Raw genomic sequence first — 23,643 nt, forward strand, 5'->3', positions numbered from 1 at the left:
ATTTTATCCCAATGAATATTTTTGCAACCTAAAGAATAATAATCCCTTCCCCACCAAATAGATATGACTTTTATATTTCCAACACTTAACAGAAATTTCCACTGTGGAGAAAAAAAACACAGTATCTAGAATTTAACAGGAAACATCTACTTAAAAATATATTTAAAAGATTTTGGCTTTGCATACTTCCAAGAAACATTTTTGCATAACAATATTGATTCTGATTTCATCATAAATTAAAGGGTTGAATAAAAGTATACTTGTGCTCCTACAGACAGTGAGAGCAAGAATGTAAGTGGAAAGAGAAGGTAGAGAGAAAGAGAGAGATATGGTATGTGTCTGTGTGCATGGGAAAAAACACTGTTGTCAGCTGTGGGTTTGAGTTCCACCTCTGACACTTAGTGTGTTTCCCAAATTTTATAAAGGTAATGCTATTACTTACTGCATAGGGTTGCTATAAGATTTAACAAGGAATAGAAGTATACAGTACAATGCCTGGGTGCTTTATAAATGTCAACAATTGCTATTGTAGTAGCTGTTGTTATTAAATACTCACAGGTCCTTAGTCTTTTTTTCTTCCCTCATGGGAGAACTGGGGTCTAGATGGGAGAGTTCTGGGGGGAGCTCCTTTCCTTGAGCCAGCAGCCATGCCCGTTCTTCCCTGAGCTTTCTCCTTTTAGCACGATCTACAACAAACACAGTACTATGGTATGAGCTAAGTACCCTCTAGATGACTAGATATTTATTAATCATTTTGCAATAAAAAGGGAACAAAGCACCAAAGCAGTATCACAAAATTCTTTTTGTTCCATTTGCCCCCTCTTTGGCAGTTTGGATGTTTCTGTAAACGGAAAATATATGAAAAACATAAACTAGTGGGACCTAGTCCACTTATTCAGGCTCATGCTGAGGGATAAAGTTGAAGAGGCAGGTTGGATTGGGGATGGTAAGATAGCAGAAAACAGAAAAAAAGCGAATTAGAAGAAAAAGGAAATAGAAGTTGAATGAGGATTATCCTTCTTAGACTACCAGAGGCCCTTCCTATCTTTGTCTTAAGAAAAGAGTATTTCATACTTTGGGACCAGACTCAACCCAAGTTATCTGGATTTTACATATACACATTCACGCTCTCAAGATTTCACATTTGTTATAGCATCCATGCACATCAATTATCTCTGTTCCCCACTTTTCCATAGGCAACTAACCCCCACCAAGACAGTGGTAGTGATAAGTTTAGGTGGAACAAGACAAAGATGCAACTAGAACTGGCAAGGAGCTGGGCAGCAGGAACAAATTTTTCTGGCTCCTGGGTTTGGCCATGTGCAATACACTTGGTATTCCACTCCAAGCCTGATGGGTCAATGCTGCCTGCAGGAACAAGAAGATGAGACACACAGGAAAGTGATGAGATGAAAAGGAGCATACTGTCAGACAGCAGAATAAAAACGGAAGGAAGAGAATCTGAACAGAGCCTGTTTCTTTCCTAATTCTAGTTCTATTCCCTAAGGGACAGACTCCATGCCTGTTTGCTGCCATGAACACAATCCTGCAAACAGTACTTTCCCTGTCAAGTTTCATGTGACTTGTTCTTTCGTCCCTGAATTATTTTCATTGATAAATTCAGAGTAATAAACGAATTAAAAGCACTTCACTTTCCCATAGGTGTTAATTTGAGGCCAAATGAAACCACAAAGTCTCAGTAACTCCTGTTTAAAAAACAAAAGGTACTTTACTATCACCAACTTTTAATATTGTTTTTTTAAGAGCATAACTTCAAGCTTAAAATGTAACTAAATTAATATATACTCACGTATCTACCTGCCAAACTTTAACAATTTGCCTTATTTACTTTAATAAAGTATTTTATATAATTATACCACTACTTAATAATCCATTTTCTACTTGACTCCAATGTTTAAAATTTGTAAGCAACACCATAATGACATTCTTTTAACATTAGAGATAGGAAGAAGACATGCTACAAGAATAGACATTACAATATTGTTTATGTGGCTGAATTCTTATTAGTATAATCTCTTGGAGTTTCTAATCATAAGCTCCTTAAACAACATTCTTTCTTTGTAGAGAACTGTCTTAATTTGCCAGGCCTGCTGAACAAAGCACCACAGGCTGGCAAAATTTTATTGTCTCACACTTTTGAAGGCTAGAGGGCCAAAATCAAGGTGTCAGCAGAGACAATCTTCCCCTTAAGTCTGTAGGGTTCTTTCAGTGGCTTGTCAGCAATCTCTAACTCAAGTATTGCCTCTGACACAAGGCCATCTCTCTGTTTATACAGCAGTTGCCTGTGTCTCTTTCCAAATTTTCTCTCCTTGTAAGAACTCTCGTCATATGGCCTCATTTTAACTAAATAATACCATTATCTTAGTGCTACATTCTACATAATTTCCTGGATATATCTTCTAGTCCAATTACTGTCTTTTTCATGTGTAACTAAGGTGTTTAATCCAGTTAATAAGTTATCTGCCCAAATTACCATACTTTATCTTTCTATAAATTCTATCTGTTGCCTTCACATCTGTACTTTCATCAGTGTCAGGCTTTCTTGTGTTTCAATTTCCTTCTTTTTATTTTTGAGGTAAAAAAATCACCTAACATGAAATGAACCATTTACCATTTTAAAGTGTACAATTCAGTGATATTTGGTCCATTTATGATGCAGTGCAGCCATCAACTCTAACTCCAAGGCATTTTCATCACTCCAAAGAAGCGCTGTGCCCACTAAGCAGTAACAACCCATTTTTTTTTTTTAACATGGGCAGGCACCGGGAATCAAACCCGGGTCCTCTGGCATGGCAGGCAAGCGTCCTATGGCCCGCCCTGTAACAGCCCATTTTCCCTTCTCCCCAGCCTCTAGCAACCACTAACTTGTTTTCTGTCTCTAGGGATTTATCCATTCTGGATGTTTCATATAAATGGAATTATACAACATATGACCTTTTGTGCCTTGCTTCTTTGACTTAGCATATTGCCTTTGAGATTCATCCATGTTAAAGCATGTATCAGTACCTCATTACCTTTTTTGGACATGTCAACATTACCATTTTCGTTTGTAGCAACTACTAACTGCTGTTTTATGCTCCCTTATGCGCTCTGAAAACTAATTGTCTATTCATCATTAGCAGGTATCTGTGGTAATTATTTCTGGTTTAGAGGCAGTGTTTGTCCAAGGAGGTTTTGTTTGTTTTGATAGCTAACCCCAGAGTCTCACTTTAGGAGGTAATATTTAAGATATTGCATTGGCTTGGGAATTTCTGGACCACAGAAGCATAAATTCAAACCTTAAAACTTATGTGAGACACAGATGATAGTTTCACCACTTAGGAACTTTCCACAATCTCAACCTTGCCCAGAATGAGACAACTGAGTTTCCTGACCTCTCCCTAGGTTAATGGACAGATGTCTACCCCCAGTACACTGAGCATGCAGACTTCTGAAGGTTCTGATTCACAAAGGGGTCTAATTTCCACATAATTGTTTTTACCGGGCCAAAATATTTCCCTATCCAGGTGCGCACTAACATCCAAAGATTAGTATTTCCAAGAATCATCACCCCATACCCACAATTCAAAGAGCTCCACTGAAAAATACAAGGAAATAAAAGCCAACGTTATTATCTTGAGGAATGTAAATCTAACACTAGAAAGAAAACATTTGCAAAATCTTACAAGTAGAATATGCTACATAATGTGGCACAGGCTGAATTAGTTAAGAGTATACTCAATGCACTTCAGAGTTTTAGAAAGAGGAAATGATCCAGATAGGTGTGCAGTTAATCTATTAAGAAAGAGAAAGCATTACTTAAAAATGGGAGGAAAAAGTACATGGGTGAGAGGGTGGGCCACAGTGGCTCAGCAGGCAGCGCGCCCACCTGCCATGCCGGAGACTTGGGTTCGATTCCTGGTGCCTGCCCATGCAAAAAAAAAAAAGTAAAAAGTACATGGGCTAGAATCCTTCAGTTTTCATGGCCAAAAATTTACCTAAAACTTCAATCAAAACACTCCGCTAACTAAAATCAAATATATAATTTATGTTATTTTATTCAAAAATTTTAAAAGGTTCAATGAAACTTACTTAAAAGTGAAAAAAAAAAAAGACTTGGTCTATATACAACCAAGTCATATAGCCACATGATGTACAAATTATAAAGTTCAGCTTATAAATACAGTTGTTATGAAGAATCATCTGGAGACCACTGTTATCCTTTGCATAATAGAACTACAAATAAAAGAAAATCTCATTGCATTATGACCAAACTTGGACCTAGGTCTAAGAAAATTACTTTGCCTAATAATATTAATGTTAAATTCTAGATCTGTATACTGCCATACCTAAAAAAACATCTCTAAGACTTTTCATAAAACATTCTCATTTGTGTTAAAAATATTTCTGGGAAATTTTGTTGTCATTAACACCTTAAGATTTTTTTCAGTTCTACAAGTGGGATGTAGCCGAGATCAAGCAACAAGCAAGAAACTGTAAGGCACATAGAGAATGGCAAACACAAGTGGTTAGGAAGGAATGCAGAGGCAAAGAGATTGCTGGATAGAGGTGAACAAACATGACAGAACACAATTCACAAGACATCTTAATAGGTGTTTTTAGAATTAGTTTAGATAAATGAGCGGAGTTGGTTTGACTGGGCTTTGGCTGGAAAAGGGATATTCTCATGAAGACATATACCTATCTAGAAATTGTACAGAAAAAAACACATACCTTCCACTGCCTTGACCTTTTCCTCCAACTCCCGTTTCCTCTCTTCCTTTAACATCTGTTCCTGCTCCTTTTTCTGCACGGCCAGGAGAATCTGACGTTCTTCCTCCTCCTCTTTGCGCTTCTGTTTTTCTATTCTGTTAAGCACAGGGGTCTCCTATGAGGATGCCAATAAGTGTATTAAGTGAATACACAATAATATAAGACCAGGTAAGATGTGAAACTCTCTGAGTTAAAATTCAAATTATCAAATTCAATCTATTCAAATAATTACTACTGGATAGTAACTGAATATCTGTAAATAAATAGATATACACAAGTTGACTTTAACATTGGTAAAACATATACATGCATATTTATAAACACAACAAAGAAAAAACACAATGGGGTCCAATGATTTACACAACTTATAATATTAGGAGATAAGCTTATGGAATAATATACCAGACAGGAGAAGAGAAATTGAAGCAGTTTAGAGAACTCCATTCACTTAGAGTTAATATTTGATCAAAGTAAAAATTTTTAAAGTACACTTATCTAAGTACAGTTTACTAAAAAGGGTGAGAGGCAGTCATTAGGCAGAATGCAGACTAACAATTTCAATTATATGTATCCTTTTATAGCCCTCAACTTTTTCCTTACTAATCAAACAATAAAATGGGGGGGGGTATTGGTGGGAGGAGTCACCACTTTGTCTTAAGATACAGAAGAGATGTAGGAGACTACACAGAAATTCATGAAATTACTCAAAGACCACACAGTATGTTTCCTTGTTTTTCAACCCAAAAAATAAAATTATAAAGATTTCACGTGGTCACTAGGAATGTGATTAGCTCAGAAATCTAGCTCAAGAAAAAATTTAATTAAAAAAAGTTTTAATAGAAGTTCAATAATAAAAACAAAAAAAGATAAACAAAGGAAAATAGACCTTACCGTCATATTAAAGTTTTAATACGTGAGCAAAAGTTCTATAAATAAGCTTAAATCAACATTTTTAAAAATAGTAAAAACATCCTAAATGTTTAATGAAAATGTAGTCGTTAAAAAATGTGTTTCTGAGGCTATATGATATATATGATCTATGAAATCACAAACAATAGTAAATGAAAAACATTGGTCACAAAATATTCAACATGATTCCAGTTTTACAGAAAAATAAAAGACCTGAAGCAGATACATTAAAATGTACAGTGATGACTACTGAATTATTACCATGACTTCCACGGATTTCTCTATTCTCCGAATTTTCTATTAGAGCCTAGAATTCCTTTGGATTTAGAAAAACCCTTCCCCAACAAACTCAAGAAATCAACTAGTATTCCATGATCCAATGTGATATTACTTCTATTAACTTTTTCCTCTCTCCATATCATGACATATTCAGTGATTCTCCTTAAAAATCAAAAAAATAAAAAAGTGTTAAAAAGTACCAAAAAGTTAGAAATTGTAGATTAAGGTAAAATATTTAAAACTGATCACAGATTGTCAAGACATTTTGATAACAATGAACCAAGGATTTTAAAACTTCAGAAAAATGTAAATGTAATAATGACTGCTGCTTTTTTAAATGAGGCTCTATGTCATTAAAAAAAAATCCTTATATACAGATTATCCTCATATAACATAAAACTAACCTCTTAACGTGAAAAATTTCAACGTCATTTAGTAAAATCACAATGTACAACCAACACCCATCTAGTTTTAAAACATTTTCATCATTTGCAAAAGGAACCCTGTAGCAGTTAACCAATCACTTCCCATTCCTATTGTCCTCTGACTCAGGCAACCCCTAATATGCTGTTTCTATGGATTTACGCATTCTGAATATTTCATACACATGGAATCATACAATATGCTACCCTATGTGCATACATACTTGTTTTTAAAATACAGTAATATTTATGCTGAACACACAAAATATAAAATTTTATTTGAATTTACAGCATTAAGAAAAACAAACTAAGGCTCCAGGAAGGTCTAAGAAACTTGAGAGAGTAATAAGGAGGTCAAGAACTATACTGGATATGGCTTGATGCCTGTGCCCAACGGTGGCCTTTCTCCTGATGTTTCTGTCCTTGACTTCTCTCTTATTCCTCTTCTCATCCATTTTCTCCCGATTTCCCCACACCTTACCATCTGTTTTCCTTGTGATCTCTTTGTTCCACATTTCTCATGCCCAGTTTCTCTTTCACTATGCTGTGTTATAATTTTAGTAGTCCTAACTGATATGAATTCCCAACAATTATTTTATATAAACTGCATCACATGTATCTGGGAAAAAAAAACTATATTGTCAACCAAGAATCTTCTTTAAAACTTAGAAGCTAATTTACAGCCTTATACATCAAGATGAAGCAAGTGCTAATGAAAACACAGAATAAACTGAAGGACAGAATTACCTAAAGATAAAAAGCAAGCACAGTCCCTATAAACAAAAAGCAAACAAGCAAAAACACTGAACAGCATATAAACAAATCTTACACTCTTACATTGCCATTTTTCTTTAAAATATGTCTGTGGCTAACAGGGTGTGGATGATGTTTAAATGCTTTGCAGACAAGAAAAGAAGCCTGCTAGAATCAAGGTGGGATTTTAATGAGAACCTAATTATAAATACAACTTTGAAATCCTCTACAAGATTATAAATACAATGTCAGGTTTAAGCAGTGCCCACAATTCCCTTTCCAGGCTCCTCCTTCCCTAGGGCAGGTAATCAGACTTGCTGGCACCCTAGCCAAGCACAGCAGCACCCTTTGGACTGCATCCCCACAAACAGCTCCCTAGCAACAGCAATGTCCAGAGTCTCCTGACAAAAATAACCACTGAGGCCCTAACCCTGTAAGTTCAGAGAGACAGTATCCTTTCACCACTATTTTCCCCAGGAGTCACAATTAAGAAAGTTTTTGAGGCAAAAAGATTGGACTCCTGGGTGACCAATGTAGGTCAGAAACCTCTAGATTTGTCTGCCATTCAAACAAAACACAAAAGTCATGCTACCTGGTTTTCTCCAGGATTTCTGGCATAACAGATATTCAGATTGTCTACAAAAGCAGTTACTTATATCTAACACTAAAGAGCAAAACAAAGAGAAACACTGGCAAGAATCAACCAAAAGACAGTTTAGTGTTCAAGGTAGGCTTTTGTTTGCAGCAATGAAGAACTTTTCTGTATGCACTGACCATGCAATCTGAAGTGTAAATTAGGGCATTCAGAACTCAGCCCAGGGCAGTGAAGAGAAAATAGGAAAGGGAGCTTTCCAGGAGATGTTAAGGGCAAAAGCAATAAAGATAGTGAATAGGACCCAACAAGGCAAGAGAAGCTAGAAAACAATTTGAGGACTATGGTTAGATACCAATTACCAAAGGCCATTCCAAAACTAATAACTACCAAGGGGAATAAGAGACAAGGAAGGGAGGAAGTCAGTCATTACAGAATCACCAATCCAAAGGTAAATAAATGTTGGGCAATTTATTTCCTGGCAAGAATATATACATCTATGTGCTGAAAAAGAGACAAAGGCTAAATCAAAATATACTGAAGTAAACAACAATTTATTAGCTTCTCTTTTTTAGAGGCTCAAGCATTACTTAGTTAATGATAAGATCTCTGTAATATACCATCATGTTGTCACTTTAAGATTCATGGAAATATTACTGCAACATACCAGCCAATGACAGTCTAGAGTAAAGCTACTGTCTCCCAAGGCTTAACCTTCTATGAGCATTATTAAGCTGCTTAAATATTCACTGACACAAACAGCTAAGGAATGGTTAAGAAGCACAAATATCTGGACTGTGTTAGTCCATGTGGAGAAGAACCTACCTGGTAAACACAAAGAGCAGAGCAGACAAGGCTGTTAAAGGAGGTGCTTAAATGTAGTGAGCAGAATGCAGGGGCAGAGAAAAGGCCATTCTGTCCAAAACCTACAGCATGGAGGAGGTACAAGGGGGATGTAGAATTGCTTTCCAAATGCTCTGAATTTGAGTGCTTCTCCTGCCTTATCCCTTTATTTTACTCTTGCATTTGACTCCATGATCAAATATATTCTTAGAAGCAATCTACATTCTTTAGGCTGCATTCCCTTTCTATCTTGTCAATTTTTAAATATGAATAAATACAAGTATTCGTTTGATCATATTTTGCAATGCAATGCTAGATAAAATCATTTAACTACTCTAGTCTTCAGCTACATTATGAAAAAAATATCCCTGGATGCTGTTTAGGAAAGCATTTTATTAATACCTAGTTGTTGCCCCAAACATTCCTCTTCAACCTACATCTCATCACAACTTCCACCTGATTCCTTTCACATTTCAGAAAACCGAGGGGCATCCAACGTGAACTCCTGAATATTTTCTTGCTCCTCAAAAGGAACGTCCTTAAGTTCTTTTCCTTTCCTCTGGTCTTGGAGAAAGGTGCACAAACTTCACTCCATGGTTTGAGCACTTCGTTGTACCAGGGACAACTGTACCACCAACATCCATCTCTTTCTCATGTATGGATACCTTTCATGTACAAGTTTCATATCCACTTCAGAAGGAGCCTGTCACAAGCTCTCCTCAACCCTGCTTCCTTCCTTCCTTTTACACTGTTTTCTTTTAATATCAGGAGTTTCTAAAAGACAAATAATATGGTAACCACTAAGAACACATCTTTTATTCACTACCCAACCTCTTGAACTCTGACCCCGCACTCACAATTCTTTACTGGAAGTAGAAAATACTAAGTATAGGAGTAGAATCGTAACTTTCAGCCCTGGCTCCTTTTCTTCTCCATTCTAGCCTACGTTTCCAAGAGTAGGATTTCCACTAAGCTCTCTTGCTGGGGGTGATCTTGCACCTCCCTGGTTTTCTTAATAAAAATCATTCCTCATGCTGTGACCGGAGAGACAATTATATCTATATAATGTGTAAGAAAAACCCCCAGGATGTTTTTCACAAAAATCTAGTAACACGTCCTCCCTCCTGGCTCCCTATCAAAGATACAGCGTGATTCAAGGCTCTCTGAAATACCTTTCCAGCATTTTGTTTCACCATATATTACAATGTATCTTCTATGCCAGTCACATTTGGATATAAACTGTTCTTTTGCCACACTGTACACTTTTCTGCCTGTGTGCTCTTATTTAAGTTAGTGTAGTATTTAATGCCCTCTGCCCCAATTCCTCCATCCTCCATCAAAATCTTAAGCATCCTACAAGGTCAGGTCAACTACAAGTCTGATTGTCCCAATTTCCCTTTCTTTACCTGGCTATAATTCCTTCCATCTTTGTATTCATGATTTCTATTGCATCTATATCTATTACAGTGCTTATTATTATCTAAGCAGATGAAATATGTTTATGCCTATCAACCCAGGAGATTGTAAGAGCCATAAGAATGTCTTATTTGGGTTTTTAATTCCTTTCAAATGTACTCGACATATAAAAGTGTCCAATGAAGTTGTGTTTTGCTGTTTTTAACCGTGTATGTGTGTGTACACATGCACGTGCACATGGGCCAGGAAATGAACTCCAATGACGTAATGAAGTTTTGACAAGATGAAAACAATCATGTAAAAGTAAAAAAGTAGAAGTAAAAATAGCACATCATGACCCACTAAATTATGGGTGGTAACTTTTGATTAGATGGTTTCCATGAAGATGTGTCTCCACTCATTCAAGGTGGGCTTGCTTACTGGAGCTCTTTAAAAGGGAACCATTTTGGAAAAAGCTTTTGGGGTGAGAGAGCCCACACAATCAGAGAATTTCGGAGATGTAGAAGGAAAATGCCCCTAGGGAAGCCTTATGAAATGAGGAGAGAAAGCTAGCAGACGCTGCCTTGTGCTCTTCTAGCTGAGAGAGAAACCCTGAACTTCATCAGCCCCTTCTTCGGAGTTAAGGTATCTTTCTCTGGATGCCTTAATTTGGATATTTTCACAGCCTTAGAACTGTAAACTTGCATCATAATAAATTTCCCTTTTAAAAGCACACACCCCCCCAAAAATAGCACATAAAATAAAACAGAACAATTTTTTCTGAACACTTATGATTCCTTATCTTTACTCTCATACACACTCACCTCTTACTGACAGATCTGATGGAAGGTGGTTAGATATCCACTTAGGTTCCAACTCTGCCTTTGTTTGCTGTTGATACTTTTCCCAGAGTTAGAAATGAGGAAAAGATAGATTTGGGGCTTCTCAGCTACTGCCAGTAGAACAGTAGCCAGATAGAGAGACCTTTAAGGCATGCAGGTAATGTTTTTATCTAAGGAGGGCAAAGGTATCCTTAGGGGGCAGACAGTGAAAATCACTATAAAAGTCTATAAGGTACTAAGCAAGTTCATTCTTTAATAATTTAAAAAAATCAAACACCAAAATCTGAAAGATACCTAAGTATCTTCTTTGATGATCTTTATCACTGGCAACAAACTCCCTTAACTTAATTTCAACATTTAAAGAAGTGTTTTGTTTTAAATTACTAGGGGGAAAGCCAAGTTCTATCACCTTCAGCAGAAGGGAATGGATCTGAAGAGGACATTGTAAGTTGGAGGCAGACCTCCCTTTAAAACGCAGCTGGGTGGCAGTACTGAGAAGGGAGAGCAGCTACGCAGACAGGGGAACAAAGAGGTAAGTAGGAGTGGGACAAAGACTCAGTAACTTGGAATCAGAATTGATCCTGAAATATGTAAGTTGCCTGATAGCTACTGCTGAAGGAAATTTCAAAGAAGGAATTAAAGAACTACTGAAGAAAAGTTAGGTAATTATTTTAAGGGCTAATATTCATTACCCCAGGTAAGTTTGAATTAGCATATGGAATTTTGTGAAAAGCAACCCACAGCTTCACTGTTAGAATTTATTATTTAGAGGCAGCAAGCAAGGGCCTTGCCATTAAAACAATGTAACTTCTGTGGCTTCAGTATCAAAACCAGCATTATCCAGGTTTGGTTTTTGTACCACTTAATCCAGAATCTTGTGGCTAGTTGAAGAATCAATGCTATGAGAGATTAAAGGACAGAAAAACTCAATGACAGTAAAGTACAGTTTACACATCCTCAAGATTCTGCAAAGCAATAGTGATAGATTTAATGAGACGGTAGCTTTAGAAAGCTTTTCTTATCCACAACACGAGAATGACCACGTCTGAGCGCAAATGCAATCTCAATTATCAAAGGATGTCATGATATTCTTTAATCAGTTTTCCTGCAAAGTTACCATAGCAGTCTCCTCAAGTAGACTCATGAGCATCTCCTTTAAATCTTCAAGACCTTAATAGGCAGAGATCTCTGCAACTTTAAATAAATATAAAAACTTACCATAAAATTGTCTTCTAGCTTTAAAAAACTGTGAATCATTGATTGTATTCTTTGCCTGGATTATATGGTATATGATATCTCAATAAAATTGCATTAAAAAAACAAAACTGTTTTCCAAAAAGACTGTACAACTTGGCATGCTGTTAGCACCTGAGACCAATAGAAGTTTCATCCCAATTTTGCCAAATCAGGTAAAGTTACCCACAGGGAACATGGTATTGTTTTCCCACATACTTTACTAATTAACTGTAATCAATTTTTTGTAATGGCCCTCCCTAATTATTTTAAGCTATGCAAATATTACTGTCTGTAACACTAACTATACAAACTTTCATGGATTTACTTCCCCTTTTACTTAAATATTTACCACAAAAGCTTAACTTTTAAATGGTCAAAGGAGGACTTTACCTCTTGATACTCTTATTTATAAGTTTAGAGAGGTGTTATACTTCTGAAGATTTATCAAATCTGCTTTAACTGTTTTCTGGCTTGCATCTACTTTGGTAAGAAATGTGAATTTAGTTTTTCAAGATTTCTCTTCAATTATCCATGATCATAATAAACAAAGGGGTTGTTAAATACCATGCTTTGCACACTGACAGGGTTCTTTCATTTAATTCTCACAAAAACTATGGTGAACTGAGAAAATTAAAATTCAGAGAAATCAAGTAACTTATCCAAGAGAAATCTAGAAAAAGGCAGAACCATAACTCAAAGATGTTTGAAAGAAAAGCCCATGACTCTTCTGTAATACCACATTCACAATTTCTCTACTGCCTGGTTTTTGTGTGCCTCATTTGCACACTATGCTTTAATGTATAATGGTGTTTATTTGTGAGCCCTGTATTCTGTTCAAATGAAATATGTTTTAATTTTCACATTTGAATCATAGGCTTTTCATTATTAGAATGGAATCCTTCTTGCTGTATGTAATAAGGATAGGTGGTAGTAGGTTAAAAGTCAGCGAAAGCAGGTAATTAAAAAGAAATGCTTCAAACACTTAGGATAACAATATACAAATATCCTGCCATTCACCAATCCCAAGATGCAGGGTCAAAATCTGTTTGTCTGTATGGCTGCACTGATAGGGGTTTCCTCTGCGCTTTCACATAAAAACCATTCACTTAAGCAAAAGGAGACTTCAAGGATGCTTGTAAACCAAGTGCAGAATTCTTCTAATTTAAAAAAAAATTTTTATATCCAATCTTTTTAACCCTAATTCGACAGTCAAGTTTTTAAAAGCAACTGGCTTAAAAAAGTTTTTTTTTTAATTGCAGCAACATATACATACACAAATTATACATACACACACACCATACACATGCACACCAAAAATTTCTCATTTAATCCAATTTTAAGTGTATAATTCAGTGGCATTAATTATATTTACAAAGTTGTGCTACCATCACCACTATTCATTATCCAGAACTTTCCATCATCCCAAACTGAAACTCTGTACCTATTAAGCAATTTTCCCTCAACCCCCAGTAACCTCTAATCTACTTTCTGTCTGTTTGAATTTGTATATTGGAGAGATTTCATATAAATGGAATCATTCAGTATTCGTCCTTTGGTTTCTGGTTCATTTGATTTAGTATGTCTCAAGGTTAACACACATTGTTGGATATATCAGCGCTTCCTTCCTTTACGTGGCTGTATAATATTCCACGGTACACCATATTTTCATATATTCATTCACCTGTCAACAGACATTTGGGTTGTTTGCACATTTTATCTTCTATGAATAATGCTGCCATGACTTCATGAATTTTTATAAAAACTTTTAGAGAAACTATTTATGCTCATTTTATTGGTTTAAAACTTTTGATTACTTCCATGATTACAATAACAAGTACAAAGAGCACAAATAGGCTCATAAAAATATAACTGTGATGAACACATAATTCAACTGGTGGATACCAACTACAAAGATAACAAAAAGCTGATAAATCTATACAGTCCAGGAGCAAGTAAGTTATACTAGTTGGTCTATTAAATGATGGCCCACTAAGAATGCTTTTTTGTGTGCTCATGATACTGGTTACCTCATTACTCCTACTTACAATATCTAAATTCATCTCTTGTTTTGGAGGAAAATTTTTATTCATTATTCCTCCGATTTTGACTGTTATTTTTTAAATTTATTTTTTGTTATATTACACTGGACCAGACTTTCAAACCAATAATTAACAGTATTCCATTCTTAAGATTAACCCTGGTAGGTTACAATGTGTTAGTCTTTTGGTGGAGAGATGGATTTCCCTTGCTAGCTTTAAGAATGTGAAATTTATATTAATGAATGAAAACAGTATATGTGTGCCATGTGTGTTTAATTTTTTCAGGATCTAAGAAATGCCTGAAAAAACTGAGTAGCTTCCAAATTTACAGCTTAATTTTTTAAATGTTTAGAAATTGTCCTTTCCTTGAAGGTATAAAACATTTTACCTGTAAATATATCTAAAAGCTTCTGGGGTTTTTGTGAAAACAACTCTAATTACAGTCTGTTGAGATTTTCTAGTACACAATTTAGATTCTCCTATTTTTGTAGTTAACAGTCCATTTCACTGAAGTCTTCAAATTTATAACAGTGTATATATCTCTTAAAATATTAAATCTATTATTCTATTTTCTAGTTTCTAATTTCATGATTCTCCAAAATTACATTTAAGGGTTATCTTACTTAATTTTTTTCTCTGACATGGAATCATTATAATCAGCTGATAATATATCAGCACATATTTTATCAATAACACCAGGCCTATGTGTGTAAGTTTATATTTTCCTCATTTCACCCCTAAAATCTTAGGAAGAATACCACAGTAAAAAAGAAATTATAGAAAACTTTAAAACTGATTGTGTATATGATATAAAGGTAATTTAATGTGCCACCATTGGTCCTATCAATATAAGTGAGTAATATAAGAGGTGTTGTAAAATCATGAACTTCTCTTTATACTACAGTTACTTATTAATAATGTATTTCAATTCTTGGGAAAAATTATCACAGTGGTTTAAAGACAGCAAAAATTAAATGAAATTGTTTATGTGGTATGGAATTATACAAACTGACATGCAGATTTTCTGGATCATCCATGACAATATAAACTCATACTATTAAAGACAAAGGTGACTTTCTGGAGCTTTCCCTAAAGCACTGAAGCTACACTTGTCATATATTTACTGTTTTACACTTCTCCTAGAGGTACTGTAGGTATAATTTTTAAATATTTTCTCTTTAACTCATTGCCAACTATTCAGAGATCTCTGCCTTCTATTAGCATGTATTAACAATCAAAAGTATTTACATTGTTGAAATGAAATAAGCAAGCTGAATGATACACTGAGCATCCAACATAGATAAGGCTTTACATTAAGTGCTGAGTAAGGCTGAAGGGATGAGTAAGACATGGTCTGGGAGCTGAAGAAGTTTAAACGACTCACAATAAAGTAAGACAAAAGAAAAGATGTCAGCGAAGAAAACCCTATGCCTGGCATAAAGAGGCACAGTTCATGAAGCCAGTGAGTTTAAGGTAGAGACTTAAAAGTGGAGGGGGAAGATGGGCCACAGTGGCTCAGTGGCAGAGTTCTTGCCTGCCATGCCAGAGACACAGGTTCGATTCCCGGTCCTGTCCATGCAAAAAAAAACACAGTGGAGGTGAAAAGAAGCTAGAAAATGTTTGAATTAGAGTGTACATGCATGAAAATATAGGATGGACATACAGAGTTTGTGAAAATACAACTTTGCCTGTTAAGCAGGAGAAGGTGCCTAGAGCTCAGGTGAAAGAGGGCACAGGGCTGATAGTGGATTTACAGGGACAAAAACACCCAAACTCTTGTTGTTAGTGGGAAACAGACCTGGAGAAGATGATTTGTAAAAAATCTATAGATGGTATGCACAGGGTGATATGAAGCACACCGGAGGCTCAGCGAATGTTTCCTGAGGAATGTAATGGGAAAAAGAAAGTTGGTTCCAGATTGTTAAAAGCCTCTGCAGGTACTGGGGGATTAGGGTGGCCATCAAGAACTTTTTGGAATAGGGAGAATATTATATGATGATAGGGTATAGCATGAGGTCATATCTAACTGAGAGGATGAAGGACTGTTCCAGGCCAGATGAACATCTTCAAATGCCCCAGTTAAGAACCCTTAAATAATGAAGCATTGTGATGATTAAGTTCATGAGTCAACTTGGCCAGGTGATGATATAGACGTGGTCAAGCAAGCATTGGGCTGACTGTTACTCTGAGGACACCTCGTTGACTTAAATCATCAGTAAACTGATTGCATCTATGGCTGAGGATATCTAAAATCAACTGAGGAGATTGCCTTCAACAATGAAAGACGCCTCACCCTTTAGGCTTTAAAAGGAGAAGTGCTGATTTCAGGAAGCAGAAGAAAGAGTTCTCCCTCTATTTCAGCGAGATTGTTCTCCTGGGGAATTCACTGAAAACCTTCATTGGAGTTCCCTACGGAATTTGGACGTGTGCATCCTCAAAGTCACACGAGACAATTCTTATAAAAATCTGATATTTACAGGTATCTCCTGTTGGTTCAGTTTCCCTAGAGAACACTGACTAATATAAGCATCATACCTAACACAGAAAGGAGGAAGCACCTGTCAGTGTTCGCATACCTTCTGGGCAATCATGTTGCAGATCTCAGGCAGGAAGTCCTCACTGAGGAGCTTATAGAGCTGTCGTTCTCTCAGAGAGGTCCTCTCTCGAAAACTCTCTGTGACCTGTCTCCATTCTTCTTCTGTTTGGCACAGGAGCCACCAAGTGCCTTGCCCTGGCCCTTGGGACCCTAGAAAAGAAAGCGAGAAGGTCAGTACCACAGATCTGACTAGGACATTTCTCCCTATTTATTTTCAATTTGACTTCCACCCTGGGCCTGGGTCATGATTAAAACCAGAGAGTTAGAGGGGAAAAAAGACCTGCTCCTTTTTAATTTTTATAGAAAATTAAGGTATATTTTTGGCTTTCCTAGTACCATCACTATTTACAATAAAATTAAGAATGCCCAAAGACAGTTCAAATAGAACTAATATGACCTGCACTAGGGAGATTTTAGTATCGTAGAAATGCCTAGGTATATACCCAAATGGTTTTGAATTTGAGCTTTTGTAGAACCTATCTCTTCTCAGGTATATTGCAATGCTGTAAATTGCTACTACCCTCCACCCAATTTATGATAACTGGATTATAGAATTGAAATCTAGGTAGGAAACCAGTATACTCCCATACAGAGTAAAGAATGTGCTTGTAAAAAAGCTTCTTGCATTCCAAGAAGCTGCTCATCCATTTGAATGTTTGAGCATCTAATATATGTGCCCAGGTAATGGGACACAAACACAAAAAGACCTAGTCTGAACATATCCATCAGACAGAGATGAGCACAGGACAGCAACAGAGAACTGAAGGGTTAAAAGGCGAGTCTGAAGACTACTGCAATAAAATTTACTGGAAAACAGAGTAACTATCATAATATAAGGGAATCATTCTTATTTAATCCTTTCTAAACTTCAACAAAGGTCATTACCATTTCTTGCCTGTGGCTCAGATGCCAAGAAGTTTTCTTGCTGCTTTTCACTGAAACACAGGAAAAGGAGGCACCAATTAAAATAAAGACATGTCCCAAAATACTGTTTCTCCCAAATGGTAGACTCAATTAATTTTGTACAAGGATTACATCTGTGTGCCTGTGTCGAGGGCTAGGGTTAGGAGAAGGAACTACTCTACTAAATAAATGAACGCTAAGGTGTAGTGGTGTGGGTACAGAATGGGAACTTCGACCTTACCCTTTTTGAGTACTAATACATAGGTAAACAATGTTATGGCAAAAAGATTAATGCATCACAAAATATTAAATTTTAAAGTATTTTTTGGAAATCAAACAGAATTGAAGTCTACAGGACACGTTCTGTGGGGTTTTTTTTTTTTTTTTTTTTTTTTTTGCTTTCTAATATTTACAGCAGTGTTGTTTACTAGAACTCTCTGTGAGGGTAGAAGGGTTCTGTATCTGTGGCCAAGAGTCACATGTGACTATTGAGCACTTGAAAAGTACATGGTTTGAGGAACTGAATTTTAAGTCTTACTTAACCTTTGAACATTTAAATTTAAATGTGTGTATAAAAACTGTATTGGACACACAGCGCTAAAGGAATAAAATCACCAGTAGAGGGTAGCATAAATTCATGTATGCTTGCTAAATGAGTCTACATCCCCAAGACTGAGGCACCTCAACTGTTGGTACCTGCAAGGAAATGGAGATAGGGGTAAAAAAGCTTTCTGAATATATAAGATTTGAATTTGTAATAAAATCCAGAAGTAGATGTTGCATGAATAGAACATAAGAATTATGAAACATTTCTCACAAGAGCAGTTGGGAGGAAACAGTAGCTGCCACTGCTAGTCAAATTTCTAGAAAATTAAGTAGAATACAGATTCCTGAATTTAAAAAAAATCTTTTTAATTCCTGAATTTAAAAAAATTCGGCCATACTTAAAATTAAGCCTTTGGGCCATACTTAAAATTAGAACTGAGAGTCACCCCCTAGAGGACCTCTTTTGTTATTCATATGTGGCCTATCTCTCTCTTAGCCAACAAGGCAAGCAAACTCACTGCCCTCCCCTTCTTTATGTGGGAAATGATTCCCAGGGATGTAAACGTCCCTGGCAACATGAGACAGAAATCCTAGAATGAGCTGGGACTCAGTATCAAGGGACTGAGAAAATCTTCTTGATGGAAAGGGGGAAGAGAGAAATGAGACAAAATTAAGTTTCAGCAACTGAGAGAGTTCAGAGTTGAGAGTTTATCCTGGAGGTTATTCTTACGCGTTACATAGATATTCCCTTTTTAATTTGAGGTGTATTAGAGAGGCTAGAGAGAAGTGCCTGAAACTGTAGAGCTGTGTTCCAGTTGCCATGTTTCCTGAAGATGAATGTATAATGATACAGCTTTCACAATGTGACTATGTGATTGTGAAAACCTTGTGTCTGATGCTCCTTTTATCTACGGTATGGACAGATAAGTAAAAAATATGGATTAAAAATAAATAAGGGGCAGTGCAATGGTGACTCAGTGGCAGAATTCTTGCGTGCCATGCTGGAGACTGGGTTCAATTTCCAGAGCCTGCGACTGACTGACTGACTGACTGACTAAATAAATAAATAAATAAATAAATAAATAAGGGGACTAATGTTAAAACAAATTGAGTAGATTGAAATACTAGTGATCAATGAAAGGGAGTGATAAGGAGTATAGAAAACAAGTAGGGGGAACAAAGGTTAAAATATATTGGGTAGATGGAAATACTACTGGTCAATGAGAGGAATGGGTAAGGAGCATGGTATGTACGAGTTTTTTCTTTTTATTTCTTTTTCTGGAGTGATATAAATGTTCTAAAAAATGATCATGGTGATGAATACACAAATATGTGGTAATATTGTGAGCCACTGATTGTGCACCATGTATAGAAAGTAAGTGTGTGAAGATTTTTTCCAATTAAAAAAAAAAATTGGGCCATAGCCCAATTACCCCTAAAGATTAAAGGTGATGGTGGAGTTATACAGTGAAGACAGGATTTAACAAGTAAATATGAATGCTGAATCATTAAATTGATATCTCTTTTAGTCTTCAGTTTCTCAGAGCAGCTAGAAGTAAAAACCTAAAATTGTGGAATTGCAACCCATGTCAAACTCTAAAATCTGTTCTACAACTAATTGTGGTACTATTCTTTGAAATTCACTGCTTTGTGGTATATATGTTATTTTTTCACAAAAAAAGAAGGGAAAAAAGTCGATTGTGATGATAAAAAAAAAATTTAAGCCTTCTAGCCTTCTATATTCTGGAGCAGCTAGAAGGAAAAATCTGAGAGGACTATATTGTAGCCCATGACAAACTTTGGGATCTGTCCTGTAACTACTTGTTGAAGAGTGCTTTGAAAACTGTTTTTTTTTATTTCTTTTCTTCACATGATATACTATACAATAAAAAAGTTAAAAAAATTGTAACTGATTTATTCATAATCTGATTTCCTGATTTCAATGGTTAATGAACAACAAGCTGAAAATTGGCCCAATCCAGCCATTTACATTAAGTATCTAGATGTTCTAATATTTACAGGAAAGAAGCTTTTTGTCCAGTATTATTAGAATTTTCAAACATATGGTCAAACTTTCATGGGTTTATAATGATAGAGCTGATTTAGAAATAAAAGCATATTTACATAGTATAGGCCAGAATTTGAAAACAGACAAATTAGGTAGAATTCCTAAAAGACAATGAAAAAGAATATATAAAAAGTTTTTACTAAATGCATAAAATTTCTCAAATGTAACAATCTTTTTCCATGCTAAAATTAAATATTAATGAAAAAGTTTTAAAGTCTTATCTTTATCTTAGCAAACTGCATTTGAATACTAACAGTCATCCTGGGACATGTTTGCCATTAAAATTTCTTTAATGAGAGAGAATTAACTGCTAAGTGAGATATAACACCAATAATATCAAAATATTGATTATTAGTCAAAATTTAGTCACAGAAATAACTTCGCTTCATCCTTGAAAAAATGAGTGGTACAACAGTTTATAAACTAATAGCACTGTCAGTGACTACATCTTTAAATTGTCACATACACTGTCTTGTTCAATTTAATCTACTTCATCGTCCAATAAAAGAATATGCTCAGAGAGGGTAGGTAATAAGCTAGAGGTCACACAATGCTGGCTTCCAGATGCCCCCTGCCTACTCAATAATTCCATGAGGATGCTGAACCAGTCTCCACACTCCAAGTCCCACACCTTCCCATGGCCAGATTGGAAATAAGTGAAACCTAGGGATCTTTCCAACATGAGGGTCTATGACCACAGACCAAGACTAACAAGGTTTGTTTGTTTGTTTTACCTCACTGCAATCTCCTCCTGTAGTTTCTTCCGTTTGGGGGGTCTTCCTCTTCTTTTTCCTGTTTTTCCAGGAACATTTGAGACGTTTTTTTGTCCTTCATTTTCCCTAAGAAATGGTATATTAAATAGAAATGTTCTGATACAGGATTGAGGTGTCATATATGGTTTTTTAATTAAAAATACAGTATTCCTGGCCATGAGCTTATAAAAAATGATTAAGTGGAGCAGTCACAGAGGAAGATAGGGTGACTTACTCTCTTTTAGAATGGGGAACCAAGGAAAACTGACATTTTGCAATAGTAAGGCCTGAGTAACACCTAACAACTTCCTAAATAGCATAATAAAGTCTAAGTGAAACAGGTTGATAGCATCCTTTATGATGCTATGAAAGGAGGCCCATTCCTCATTTAGGAAGCATTCAGGAGGGCTTATGCTTCTTCAGGCATCATTTTAGGTCCTTCTAGACCTATACTGCTGAATCCTAAGGTTACTAGGGCAATATCTTTCACCACTCTAGTAGGAGAGGCTACAATTAATTCCTTTTTATTTTGTATGAAATAATTCTTCTCTTCTCTTTCCAGGCACTGGTAATTAGAGCTAATTTCAAAAAATTTGTGCAGTTAGCTAATTTCAAAAAACTTGTACAGTAGAATTCTGATGCATTTAAGCTTAATGACATTTCTATACAACACATATCATGTTCATATCTTTGAAGAATGTACCTGCTTAAAGAGAATTCTCCATTGGTATTTCCTTGTACTGGGTCTTCCTTGTACATTCGTGTTCCATAGAAATACCAATACAGTGCCCCAGAATTGTCTTCACCCAGTGGTTCCACACGGAGACTGTCTGCATCCAGACCCTAGGTAGAAGAATAGGTAAAAGAGGGATAGGGAAGTGGGGAACAAAATGAAACAAAAGAAAACTAAAATGAGGGTTCAAAATTTATACTCTTGACAACCTTTGTTTAAAAATACCTAAGTATCTTCAGTATTCAATCAGGGCATATGAAACACCGATAATGGGAAAGCAGGTGCCTTCTTTAAATAACAGGATACAGAAATATTTCAAATGCTAACCCCTCCTTTGCCACTGCTCAGTTTTAATGAAGGGGGGGGCAGGGGAACCAAAAGGAATTACAATGTACATTTCATATATTTGGTTTTGATTTGTTACTATAGCCTATGTGCACCATGAAAGGGAAGACAATTATAGTAGGCTAACGTGAAAGCTTTGTCCCATGTGATCCTCTATTGTAGCACTATCATAACCTATAGCAACTCATTCCAGCTGAGATCCTGCCATACAGCTCCCAATTTACCCCAGGGTCTGACCTGTATTGCCCTTCCCACTGCTATTCAAGTCCTTGAATTCTGAGTAAAGACTGTGCTAAATTACACGGTGATTTTTATAACATGTCCATGAGCAGGGCTGAACTGAGAATTCATCAACACATTTCATCATTTCTGATTGAACAGGATTAGAAGCTAACCTCCCTGTGAGTGAAAAACAATAACCTACACCATCCCTCCCTCTGAGATATACTTCTAAAATAAATAAGTGCAATAGAGAGCTAAGAGGGAGGGAAGAAGTAGACATATCTTTCTTGTCCAGTACTTTATTTTATTATTTGCACGTACGTGTATAGAGGATCAACTTCACCAGCACATATGAAGGTTCATGGTCCTTGGAACTTTCAATAAATATTTCAGTTGTGTTCAATTTTAGACCATGGGTAATAAAATAAAACTCAGTAGGCTAATTTAATTGTTGTTCTGGCTGATGACAAGGAAAATGAATAAGTGTCTTGGAGTTTCTATTTCAGTGTGGACTCAAGAGCATACTTAAAAAGACAAAAACAAACTAGAAATTAAACTTATACAGATTTTCTTGGTTATGATAAACATGGTTTTGTACACATTGTTGTTATCAAACAAAAAGAGCTCCCAGACCAAAACACAAGCCAAAATCTGACTTCACTTAGTACTTTCAGATTTTTATATTCTGACCACATTCCAGATTCTGGCTTTCCTCTCTTCACCTTGAGAAGATCGAAGACATCATCTGCGTCTAGCCGATAGTCACAGAGACGGTGTAGGATTTCCACACGAGTGCGAAGCGGCAGGTCTTGGAAACAGGCTTCTCTCAGGGGGTTGGGTTTTCCTTCTTCAAGCTCCCAGCGATAGTTGATGATGTCTTCTAGGTAGCTGTGGAATGTCTGAGACCTAACCAAATGGCCCAGAAACACAAAAATACATTAACATAAAATAGAGGAAGAGTTGGAGAAGAGAGAGAAAGAGCTGATGATGTAATAGCTGACAAATCTTAAATAGAAAGCAAGAAATGAAAAGCAATAATAGGAGAGTTCTGAAAGACCCTCACTGAAGCTTCATCAATTATACATCTACTTGGACATTGTATTTTGTCAAATTCCAAGGAGAGTTTTTCACAGAACAGGGTATTTTACTTTAAATCACAAATAGCACATGCCAGGTAAAATAGGTTAAAAGTTCTAATACTCTATATTAAAGACGTGAAATCGAAGCAACAGCCTTATCTTTGCTTATACCTTCGATAATACAATTAAAAAGACGCTACATACTTCAGAAAGATATTCAATTCAAAATCATGACTTAGGTGGCACACAGAAAAGAAATTCAGTCTTTCTAGCCTAAATCATTTAATTCAGGTTAAGATGCATTGGTGGAAAAGCT

The 23,643-nt window shown here is 36.0% G+C and overlaps 1 protein-coding gene across 1 annotated transcript in view; it reads right to left on the reverse strand.

Annotated features, from left to right (window-relative positions):
* Window positions 1–23,643, reverse strand: part of CECR2 (CECR2 histone acetyl-lysine reader) — a 195,658-nt gene that overhangs the window by 14,260 nt on the left and 157,755 nt on the right. The window contains exons 3-9 of the mRNA XM_077169570.1: window positions 22,971–23,154; window positions 21,652–21,791; window positions 20,931–21,035; window positions 17,565–17,614; window positions 16,660–16,829; window positions 4,735–4,888; window positions 557–686 (exon numbers count right to left, since the gene is read on the reverse strand). Of these exons, the coding sequence (XP_077025685.1) occupies window positions 557–686; window positions 4,735–4,888; window positions 16,660–16,829; window positions 17,565–17,614; window positions 20,931–21,035; window positions 21,652–21,791; window positions 22,971–23,154 (933 nt within the window). The remainder of the gene's footprint in view (window positions 1–556; window positions 687–4,734; window positions 4,889–16,659; window positions 16,830–17,564; window positions 17,615–20,930; window positions 21,036–21,651; window positions 21,792–22,970; window positions 23,155–23,643) is intronic.

Source organism: Tamandua tetradactyla, chromosome 7 (genome assembly GCF_023851605.1).
Source record: "Tamandua tetradactyla isolate mTamTet1 chromosome 7, mTamTet1.pri, whole genome shotgun sequence".
Taxonomy (NCBI): Eukaryota; Metazoa; Chordata; class Mammalia; order Pilosa; family Myrmecophagidae; genus Tamandua; species Tamandua tetradactyla.